A 12,671-nucleotide genomic window follows, 5' to 3' on the forward strand; every position below is an offset into this window, starting at 1 on the left:
TAAGGTGAATTATCGTAACTCCAGCATTACCTGAGTATTTTAGTTTTATCATAAAAAGTCATTTAGTCATGAAAATGAGATGAAAATATAGTAATTGGTGAATATTTCTCAGTGAAAAATACTGTGAATGGGCGAATTTTCAGCAAATAATACGTATATATGTTCCATAGAGAAATCCATAATAGGTGAGTCCAGGAATTGTGAAATACTGGGGGTTTACTGTATTGTGAGACCGCAAATACTGGGGTTTACTGTATATGTATGTATGTATATGTATGTATGTATATATATATATATATATATATATATATATATATATATATATATATGAGACAGAGAGAGAGAGAGAGAGAGAAAGAGAGGAAACACCAACTGAGGTATGTTACATCGGCAAACAAACGAATTGAGAAACAGCTGTTTGTAATTTTGAGGGATTTTACTTTAACAAAGAGTATATTAGTTTACCTTTGTGTATCCCTTTTACATTTATGTACACAAAAATAATAATTCCATTAATCCATTAATTTCTTTTAGCAACTAAAAAATTATTTTCCTAATTCTTTTGGTAGTAGGCTCAATCAACTGATTCTGAGAACGTAAACATTACAAATGGCAGGATGATGGCTTTTTTTTATACATATTATGATGACGATATATCAATATAATAAATGGATTCTGTAAGTAAAATAACAGTTTCATTACCATTACATTTGTCTTAAATACAGCTGTAATAACCTATTTGGCTTTTACAAATGGATACTATGAGAAACACCTGGACTAGCTTAGGTCTATATTTCATACATGCACATTTTGTTCTCATATATGATAATAAAATATGGTAATACAATATGGTAACAACTGATCAAGTTGATGTATAAAAATACATTATTGGTCATAAAAACATGGTAGGCTGTGGGTAAACACAGGTAGGCTACCTGCCTACTGAAATATGTTATTTACAAGAGAAAGAAATAGATGGGGGGTGCATTTTTTTCAAAGTGTATTTATGCAATATAGTTTGTTACAAATATGGGGAAAAAATGTAGATAACTGCCTTTTACATAAAGTTTTCAGTTTAAAGGTTGATGGTTGTTGTTTATAAGCATACCGAGTGTTTAATTATGTGGTACTGACATGGTTAGGTGAGGAAGGGTACAGAACTGCCCTTGAACACCCCTAGGTTTTTTTACTCACTATTATCCAACAGACCCTTGGGTCTTTTAATCCAGATAATTGAAGCATTACTGTGTATGCATACATATACAGGCCGAAGTACCTTACCGATTAGAGAAATCTTTGCTTTCATGGTGCAATAACTTGAAAATTACATGTTTACCAGGGGATAGTGAGAAACTAATACAGTCAACCCTCGTTATGCTGGACCTCATTAATCCGGATATCAGATAAGATGGACATCGAAGAGGGTCAGCCAATTTAAAATACGTAATGTTCGACCAAGATTTAAGATAGTTACTGTTCCTCCGCTCGTCGCATACTGTTTTCCTTTTTTATTCACCAAAGCTAAATAGAAAACTTTTCATTTATATTTTTATTTTATATATACCATTCTGCATTTATAGTGTACTGAACTGAAATGCTTTTAACTTGTACCCAATTTAAACTTGCGCACTGTACATACCATCATTAAGAAATGCTTTTGTCTGGAATGATAGGAAGTATCGTAGCAAATCACCGAGCATTAACAGTTTTACCTATCACTTGCCTGACTGATAGCTACAGTATGATGCTTCATATGTTCTTTAGGAAAGAAAAGACATGACAAAGGTAAACTTTATGAAGAAAAAAGCTGAGTTACTGAAAAATACTTGTGTTTACGTGGCAAATGACGAGAGAGAGAGAGAGAGAGAGAGAGAGAGAGAGAGAGAGAGAGAGAGAGAGAGAGAGAGAGAGAGAGAGAGAGAGAGAGAGAGAGAGTTGCCAATTCACTCTATGCAGTGTAATTCTATCCTCAAGAGATTAAAGAGAAGAATTTTTGTTTTAAAGGTATGTCAATGCAGCTTTAGTAAATACCTTCTGAAGTATAACATATAAATATATATATATATATATATATATATATATATATATATATATATATATATATATATATATATATATATATATATATATATATATATTGTTGCTGAAGAATCTCCAACCAACAATTTTGCACTCAAAGTAATAAGAAGAAATTCATTCTATTCTTCATGTAACCAGTAAAATACTTACACTATTAGAAACTACATTTTGTATTCAAAACACATGCACTGTCATCGTTAGCTTCTCTGAGCAAAAGTTCTTTCTCAAACAGAATACATCTAAATCCCGACTGGCTGGCTGGTTGACATGGAGACTGCTAGCCAATGACAGCCCTCTACCTCTGTTCTATTTATAGACATATGCCGTAACAGCACTAAGTTTGAATGCTGCCATGATTGTGATTATTTGACTGCTGATGGCAAAAATTACTCAATACTGTAACTTGCTTTATATAATTATTTATTCATGAAAACATGAATTCAACAATAATTTTAACTCTATATTATAGTGGTATGAAAAATCCCACAACAATATGTTATGGTGATGTGTCATCACTTCTGATTCCTATTACCAGACCGTCCTCAGACTGATGACTGCAAACTGATGACGACATCAGTAACAATAAAAAACAACCCTCTCCAAGATCCACATGATGACATGTATTTTGTAGTCTTACTTATCGCTAAAATTCACAAGATCAATTACAACCATTTTGATCCCGTATATTTTTGCATTTTACGGAATGTTTTTGCTGAAAACAAAATGTGTTAGTGAACTTATGGTCTTAATTGTAGCACTATTTTATTACTGATGATCTTAATCATCTCACATTTATTTAAAAGTATAAATTTAGATAATAAACTATAATGAATAAATACCTAAAATAAAAAACAAGAAAAAAGGAAAACAATCTTACTCTAATTTTGGAGACTCCACTTCATTTTACTTAACAATTATGTGTTCATGTCTCGGCCTAGGCAGCTACATATGCGGCTGAATTTTATCATTTTCATCATGTTTTATTCTTCATTTTTCATCTTTTACCATGAGCTTTAATTCAAACATTTCTACATTGGTTTATTATCCATACTCTTTATAAAAATAATGAAATACAGCATATTTATAGGTATTTATAGGTATATATATAGATATCACCGATTAAATCGGACTATCGGCTAAGGCGGACACCCCAGGCCCCCTGTTAGTCTGTCTTAACGAGGGCCGACTGCATTGTATCTGTCCTAACACAGCTCTAAGCAGCTTCATAAAACTGGAAACCAATGCAGTGGCATTCCGAGAACCATCTTAAGTGATACACCTCCAAGATTGCTTAGATTGAATGGTAGTTGGTTCTTAAGTGCTCATTCCACAAACATAGTTGCAGGCACACTACACTGTTCTTGTTAAAAGCAGAGCTATTTTACTTTGAAACAGTTTTACTAGCTTTTCTCTTTCAATTGTTACTCACTTTTTCCAAATGGCAATGACTTTTTATTTTGCAAACATAACATTATCAGTATGAATTTTAACTTCTTAGTTGTTTTTAATGGGAGCCAAGTTAGAAACATACAAAAAGAGCGCTCATTACCGACTTCATTTTCAGCAAAAGGGAGTGAAAGTTGAACAATGCAAACCATGAATTTCCTGAAAACTAAAGGAGACTCAACCAAAGCAGGGTTGAAAACCAATAACCTGTTAAGCGTCACCCACGTAATAATACGTTTACTGCGATCTACTCGGTAGCGCCTTCAACGGGATATTACGTTCAAGACTTTAACTCTGCTTTTCAAGCTGTCAGCCCCGTAATAATACGTTTACTTGTATGGAAAATGTTGGAACATCATTTGGTAACACTCTCAGAACACGTAAGCTGTAATTGATGACTTATTTCCTGCCTGGCAACTCTTTTCAGTTGGTCGCTTTGATGCCTAGATGACTATTTTTTTTTTTGCACGCTTCTGGCGTTTTCAGAGACAATCTGGCCTTGACGTCTTTCTCAATGAATGTCACAAAGAGGAGGCGTATGTCTTCAGGTGAGATAAATCAAATCCTAGACGAGGTGTCTGATACTGAAGACATATTTGATGATGAGAGCTCTAGTTCTGAATCCTCCAGTCATGAGGATATTGAAGAAACAAACTTTTCTTCTGATAGCGGAAGTGATGATGACTTCTCATTGCCGAGTGACTGGACTCCGAGAGGGAGAGAGAGAGAGAGAGATCCCTTTACTTTTGTTGCTGATCCCGGCGTGAAATTTTCAGTTGAGGATAAAGAGAATCCATTAGAATATTTTGAGAAATAATTTGATGATGAAATCATTGATTACCTCGTGAAAGAAACAAACAGATTTGCAAATCAATTTCTAGATGAGAATGTAGAGCATTTGTCTCCACAATCACGAGTATATAGATGGATTGTGTGTAGCCCCTTGCTTTAGAGATTGGCATACAAAAGAATAATAGTGCATGTATGTATAACACTTTTCGTTCAGTATTTTGTAGTCTTATGAAATAAAATAATAGTAGTATTAATAGTTTTTTTTATCTCATCATTTAATAAAATTCCTACTCTTAACTACAGTACAAATTATAAGCATAAAAATCAATATTAACTTTGAAAAACTATCATCAGTGATATGACCGCTAATTGCAAGAAAAAGCGTGACGGTACATTAGCAGCGAGCTCACCTGGGGGGGACGCTTAACTGGTTAAGACTAAAGGAAGAACAGAGACTGTTGAAAATGGCAGGAAGAATCAAGACAGTAGAAAATGGCAAGGCCACAGATGAAGACAGTGAGGCGATGAAATGTCAGAGAAGGAGATGTTCCTGGAAACGTCAGCAATGACTTCACAGGATGCCAGTAGTAAGTACCAGTCGGCTGGGAGTGAGAAAGCTGGATGGGAGAAGGTAGAGGGTTCTTGCATGACATCACCAAGGAACAAAGCCAATACTTGGAGCCATCTGCTCAACACTTTAAGAGGCAATTGCCATGGGGCAAGAGCCTCCTCTAGCACAAGGCTAGCATAATCTAGATAAATAAACAGTGAAAGAGGAAGAGCTACAAGAACAAATAGGAACATTTGTCAAAGGTGACGAATATGAGGTGATAAAGGGGAACTGACTAAGAAGGGGAGGGTTAATGTCAGAAACAGAAGACGATACAGGGCGAGTAAGTGATTAACAACAGACGTACTGAAACACAGCTCAAAAACTACAAAAGTAAATGTAACAATATGTCCAAGTCCCTAGATAACTCCACCAGTTCACACACATCATTATCACTCTCTCCAAAAAAGGATAATAAGTGAGCCAGTAAACATGAACACAATGCTCTACCAAATAAATCCTTCAGAGAATACGTTGAATTCAAGCTGTTAGATGGTTGAGAAAGAGGTAGCAAAGGGCACAGACCTTGGCCTCAAAATACATCTTGGTTCCCTGTCAGCGAGAAGACCAACAGATACAGAGCAGTCCAGACAGATGAAGACTCCAACACCTCTCTTGTGGGGGAACCAAAATAGGTCGATCACTATGGTCAACTGCATAACCAATAAAAGACTATTCATCAATTTACCTATCACTTTCTCCTGAACCACATAGGGAGCATAAGGTGGCAGAGCTGAGGTAATGAGAGAAGAATCAACCTATCAGGCAATGGAGGCGGAGGGGAAGGAACACCAGAAGAAGAAAGAACAGATTGAGTAGGCTTATGGCCAACCATAACAAATTGTGTATGTATATATCAGCCTCTCGCAACTACCAATACTTCACAAAATTCTTCATCCTTTCATAACTCATTTCTTTACTATGAGAAGAGAAAGCACATTCGTGTCCCTACACGTAGACTAACACATACATGGCCATCATGCACAACCATAACATTTGATTTACACAAAACTCGTTCCTATACAGACTAATGCTTTTATCTCTTGTTTGCTCTAGATGACATAATGCAAACCCAAAAAACAAGCTAAATGCCATACAGGAGAAAATCAACCAGAAATAGTAAAAAGTATTACTGCTGATTCACACCATATGCACAAGGATATGGCATGAAGAATTCTGACAAGACTAAAAATTCCAATGCTACCTACTGGGAAACAGGTGATTATACAGTCAGTCCTTGCATTTTGTTTTTTTAATACTGATCGCTCCTAATGGCATGAAGATATAAGCTATCTTTAACAGTAAGAAATACTCGATCTGAATAACTACAATTAAGACCTAAGAGTAATGGCTACTACACCATTTGGGCGGAGGATAAAAAGTGTGACAATAAAAATACCCTGAGGGATACTTTCCTAGTATCTATTTATCAGGTAAAGCGTTACCAACTTTGAGCAGATGTTTTTGTGAGACTAGCATCCACAGACTCAGCAACAAGACTGGCAAAAGTAGCAACTGTTCCAGCCTTTTGAGAGACTAAACTGCAATCAGACACTGGATTAGACCAGCATTTGCTGGTCAGGCCTCCATAGAGGTAGACACATCAACAACCACTGGAATTCCCATATCTAACAACATATGTTTCCCAAATGAAAAATGGAGCCCTAAGGATTGTTCCTGGCCATTTGATTTTTACCTTTAAGATTATACTTTGTCTTGATAAATCTACCATAGGCAGTGAACAGTATCATAAACACATGAAGAGAGAGGCAGTTAACTACTGGAGACCTGGGCTGACTATTACCAATTCTTTCAGATTTACACTGACAATGACTGAAGTTTCTGGAATTTTTTGGACCATACAACTGGCTAATTGAAAGTAATGGGTTTTGGGGTGAAACAATCAGTTCATATATTACAGTAATTAATAAACCTTGAAAAAGATTGCCTGTGACTATACAAATAATATGAACGAAGAATAAACTGACAACATGGCAGCTTTCCTAAGAAAGCTGCCTTATCAATATGGTGAAAACTAATTTTCAAAGATGTTTTAATTTTAGATGGTATTAAAGGGTACTAGATTTTGAAAAACACAAAATTTTCTACGAATTACAAATTCAAACAATAATATCTCATAAACTTATATGGCTACCATGAATATGAAAGGGCATACAAAACTAACCTGTGTCTTTATCTTTGCTGCATCAGAGCGAGTGTCTGTTTTTGTACCGTAGAAAGCTAGGAGTGGAGCTGTATCCACTGCAGAAACAATTTGCTTAGCTTGGGCAATAACTAAAGCCCTATTTTGTGCCCCACCTGCATCAAGAGCTTGTAGCCTAGCCAACTGGGCAGCAAGGTGGTCAGGATGGGTTGCCATCACCTCACGGTGAATCTGCTCACCACTCTCACTGTCTGTTTTTGAAAGTAGTCTACTTAATTTAAGCATCTCCATATTTCACAACATTAAAATATTTTACCTAAACAAACTGACAGAGAACATCAGCAAAAAATGCAACAAGGACATACTTACACAATGATCAACATGGATTTCTACAGACTTCAGCACATCTGAAATGCCTACATGACAGCACAATAAGAATAAAGGCATTACTTAAGATAACCATAATACTGCTTATAAAATATTTTTCTTTTTTTTAATCTATTACAAAGAAGTTTAATAAGAGACACAGAGTTACATTTCAAGATAAGTAGGGCTCGCCTGATCAATTTGTTTTTAAAGATCAAGTGAAAACTGAGATACGATGAGTTGAAAAGGTAGGAAATGTGATAAGTAAAAGGGTTAAAGTGATGCAGCTGGGGTTGAAAAGTTGCTGCACAGAACCCTTTATACTATCTACAATATGCAACTCACAGAAAACTGTAAGAAACACTGTAAGCAGTATCTCCCTACAATGTGGACAGCAATAACAACACCAGCATTGGTTTTCATGAGCATTATGATGATGAAGTCGGTAATGATTTTTTAGGCTTTGAACATGAACTATTAATGGTTTCAATATCCTCACTTTTACATACCGTTAAAATGTTTTCTTTTAATGTTTCATGTTTTATATATTTTAATAAAAATTTATAGTTAACAAAATTGAATAAAAATAAAGTGCTGGTATCTGTTTGTACTATATATATTACAAATCGTCCCTCGTCATATCGCGGTTCACTCGTTGCAGTCTCACTAAAGTACATCGCGGATTCTTTAATTTAATATATCTAAATTTGTATCGTGGATTTTTCGCTATATTGCGGGATTTTGCGGAACATATTATTTTTATTTTTGTGGTAAAATAAGCATTTTCTAACCTAAAATGTTTATTTTCATGACTAAATACATTTTTTATGATAAAAAAAGTTACTAATTTTCAAATATTAATATTAATGTAAAGAGCAAAAGATATGTAAAATGCTAAATTAAAGTCCCACAAAATCACAAAACAGCTTACCAATATACATAAACACACCAGTTCAACCTCTCTCTCTCTCTCTCTCTCTCTCAGTATGCATATCTTTTAATGAAAAAGCAGCAAAATTTCATTAAAACTTTATTTCACTTACAGAATAAACTATATTGATCTATTATCGTAATATACTGTATGTATAAAAAAACCATTGTCCCGACACCTGTAACTGTTTTTACTGTACGTAGGTTCGTGTTGCCATATTTTTCTTTCTCTGATTTACTGAACCTTGCTTCATTACAAGTTTAGTAGTTGACTCTAAGATTATCACACATATAACAGTACACAAGAGAATATTATATCACTGTTGACGTTTCATCTCTAATCACGGTAAAAATATTTAAAATCCGAATTTCATATATATGCAACTCGAGGTTACTGTACATTCTCTTATCCCCAGCTTGTCAAGTAAAGACTTAGTCTCGTCCCAAGCTACTGTGCTGAGACATCTTTTATATGTAGTAAACACCAGCTCGCTCGCTCTCTCTCTCTCTCAATGAAATATGAATTACTCTATCATAAACGTTTAAGTACAAAATTAAAAACAATAATTCTATTAATAAATTTGTTTCTTTTAACAACTAAAAACTTATTTTCCTAATTCTTTTGGTAGTAGTGAGCAGCTTCAGTTAGCTGATTCTCAAAACGTAAACATTACAAAATGTGGGACGATCGTTTTTTTTACGCATATTACAGTGATAACAGATCAAGATAATAATGCAGTATACTAAATGCATTTTGTAAGTGAAATAACATTAATGTGTTTACATTACTATTAGTATTTGGAAATTAGTAAATCATTGTAACAAGTACATACACAAGAGAATTTTTATTATTGTTGATGCTTTGTTCCGTGAACTGTTATGTAGGTTTAAGAGTACAGAAAGTGTTTAAGCGCATAGGAAGTGTTTATAACAGTGTCGGAAAGGTCAATGACAGTGTGGGAAAGGTTTTTAAGAGTGTGGGGAGGGTTTATAAAGCCTTGAAATATACACGTATACAGTAAATAGTAAAATAATTATAAGGTTTCTACCTCGCAGATTTTCGCCTATCGCGGGGGCTTCTAGAACCTAACCACCATGATAGATGAGGGATGACATATATATATATATATATATATATATATATATATTCATGATTTTATGAAATCTTTACACCATTCAACTGCTCAAGTATCTTTCTATCAAATATTGCCACTCTTTCATTCTTTCTCACACAACGCACATTACTACCTTCTATTATATCTATTTCCTTGGCTGCCTTTCTTTCTTTCTCTCTCTCTCTCTCTGTGTGTGTGTGTGTGTGTGTGTGTGTGTGTGTGTGTGTGTGTGTGTGTGTGTGTGTGAGAGAGAGAGAGAGAGAGAGAGAGAGAGAGAGAGAGAGAGAGAGAGAGAGAGAGAGAGAGAGAGAGAGAGAGAGACCCGAGGCTTCTGGAAATTCCAAAGGCTCCAGGATCCTCGAGTCTTCAAGATTTAAGATGATGATATAATCCAATGGGTGTTCCTCCAGGAGATGGAAGAAATGATTCCAAAGACAGATTCTGGATCCGTTTATGAGCTGAAGACAGCTTCACAGGATCCTGGAGTCTTTAAGAATTTAAGAAGACATTATGATCCAATGGATGTTTCTCCAGGAGGTGGAAGAAAATGATTCCAAAGACAAATTCTGGATTCGTTTAGGAGCTGAAGACAGCTGCACAGGATCCTGGTGTCGTGTAGACTTCTTCAAACCTTTCATCTCCAAGAACGTGGGCTTCCCCCCATTCTTGCACAATACTAAAGAACAGTTTTATGGAGAAGAAACTGGAGACCAAAGCCTTCGGAATTCCAAGAAGCCTTTTGAATGGCTTCACAGGATCCTGGAGTCTTTAAGAATTTAAGTAGACATTACAATCCAATGGGTGCTTCTCCAGGAGGTGGAAGAAATGATTCCAAAGACAAATTCTCGATTCATTTAGGAGCTGAAGACAGCTTCACAGGATCCTGGTGTCATGAAGACTTCTTCAAGCCTTTCATCTCCAAGAATGTGGGCTTCACCGTTCTTGCACAATACTAAAGAACAGTTTTATGGAGAAGAAACTGAAGACCAAAGCCTTCAGAATTCCAAGAAGCCTTCTGAATGGCTTCACAGGATCCTGGAGTCTTTAAGAATTTAAGTAGACATTACAATCCAATGGGTGCTTCTCCAGGAGGTGGAAGAAATGATTCCAAAGACAAATTCTCGATTCATTTAGGAGCTGAAGACAGCTTCACAGGATCCTGGTGTCATGAAGACTTCTTCAAGCCTTTCATCTCCAAGAATGTGGGCTTCACCCGTTCTTGCACAATACTAAAGAACAGTTTTATGGAGAAGAAACTGGAGACCAAAGCCTTCAGAATTCCAAGAAGCCTTCTGAATGGCTTCACAGGATCCTGGAGTCTTTAAGAATTTAAGAAGACATTACAATCCAACGGGCGCTTCTCCAGGAGGTGAAGAAATGATTCCAAAGACAAATTCTGGATTCGTTTAGGAGCTGAAGACAGCTTCACAGGATCCTGGTGTCGTGAAGACTTCTTCAAGCCTTTCATTTCCAAGAACGTGGGCTTCCCCCATTCTTGCACAATACTAAAGAACAGTTTTATGGAAAAGAAACTGGAAACCAAAGCCTTCCGAATTCCAAGAAGCCTTTTGAATGGCTTCACAGGATCCCGGGGTCTTTAAGAATTTAAGATGTTATAATCAAATGGGAGTTTCTCCAGGAATGCTTCAGGAACTGAAGACTGCTTCAAAGGATCCTGGAGTTGTGAAGACATCTTCAAGAATACGTTTAAATACAATGGGCGTTTCTCTAAAATTCTTGAACACTGTTAAATTGGCTGGGCTGCCCCCCAAATGCACTGAAATTGAAGAAAGGTGTAGTTGTTATGCTTATTCACAATCTGTGCTTGGCCAAGGGCCTTTGCAATGGCACTAGAATAGTAGTAATTGATATTAAAGCAAGGGTGCTGCACTCAATACTAAAGCTGGCGTCAATGTGCCATTCAATCTTTGCTGCATACAATTTCCAGTGAAGTTAGCGTATGCCATGACCATCAACAAAGCACAAGAACAAACATCTTCACACATGGCCAGTTATATGTTACCTGCTCTCACATCATTCATTTGATTCACTTCATGTTCAGGTTTTGAGAACTCGCAGCAAGGGAAAATTGGAGACCATACTGTAACTGACAACATTATTTTTACAAAGGTCCTGTAGATATTTCATTCTGATTTGGCCATATATATATGTTTCATTCTGATTTGGCCATATATCTGTGTTTTCTTGCTTTGAATTTTCCATGTTTTATGATGAAATAAAATATGTTGAGACTAAGTACTATTAACAAAATGTTTATAGATTTGTAAGGATTGTCCAAAGTAAAGAGCTTTGGGTCTTCCATGTGTTGTGGAGCCGATTTCAGACTCCATAACATTTGATGTCCCAAGAGTTGTTTTCGGTGCAGAAGGCCTAAGAGGAAGACCCCGTGTGGTGGATCAAAAACCCCCTCTTAGGAATCCCCGAATGAGAACTACCTCTTGGTTTGGGGTTCTGAGACAGGTCAGGTTTCTGACGTCCCACACCAATCCAGGAGTCTACATATAATATTACCGGAAGGTAAACGGGGCTGGTGCTGCCTGTAGACTTTTGCTGACTATTATTAGTAAGGTTAATTTAGCTGTGGATGTGATTATGGGTACAGGAATGGTATGGTATGGTATGGTATGGGTATGGGTATGGATATGGTTATGGAATGATATGGGTACAGGTATGGGTATGAGTATATTATATAGGTATGGGCATAGTACAGGTATGGGTATGGGTGTGGCTATGGCCCAGATATGGGTATGGGTACTGTTACCGATATTGGTAAGAGTATGATATGGTATGGATATGGGTATGGGTATAGGAATGTGTATGGGTATAGTACAGATATAAGTATGGGTATGGTACGGATATGAGTATGATACAGATATGGGTATGGGTATGGGTATGGGTATGGGAACTAGCAAATGCAAGCGATCGTGAGCATCCGCTTGGCTGACCAAACGCTTCTGGGAATTCCAAGGGCTCCAGGTTCCTGGAGTCTTTAAGATTTAAGATGACATTATAATCCAATAGGCATTTCTCCAGGAGGAGGAAGAAATGATTCTAAAGACAGATTATGGATCTGTTTATGAGCTGAAGATGGCTTTACAGGATCCTGGAGTCTTTAAGAATTCAAGAGGACATTATAATCCAATGGGTG

At 36.3% G+C, this 12,671-nt stretch overlaps 1 protein-coding gene across 5 annotated transcripts in view; it reads right to left on the minus strand.

The window, feature by feature from the left end:
- The window catches only part of TppII (Tripeptidyl-peptidase II), a 362,245-nt gene that overhangs the window by 71,985 nt on the left and 277,589 nt on the right, over nt 1-12,671 (minus strand). For all 5 annotated transcript variants that reach the window (XM_067100130.1, XM_067100128.1, XM_067100131.1 and 2 more), the window contains exon 23: nt 7,113-7,342. In XM_067100130.1, coding sequence (XP_066956231.1) covers nt 7,113-7,342 — 230 coding nt within the window. The remainder of the gene's footprint in view (nt 1-7,112; nt 7,343-12,671) is intronic.

This window comes from Macrobrachium rosenbergii, chromosome 56 (genome assembly GCF_040412425.1).
Source record: "Macrobrachium rosenbergii isolate ZJJX-2024 chromosome 56, ASM4041242v1, whole genome shotgun sequence".
Taxonomy (NCBI): domain Eukaryota; kingdom Metazoa; phylum Arthropoda; class Malacostraca; order Decapoda; family Palaemonidae; genus Macrobrachium; species Macrobrachium rosenbergii.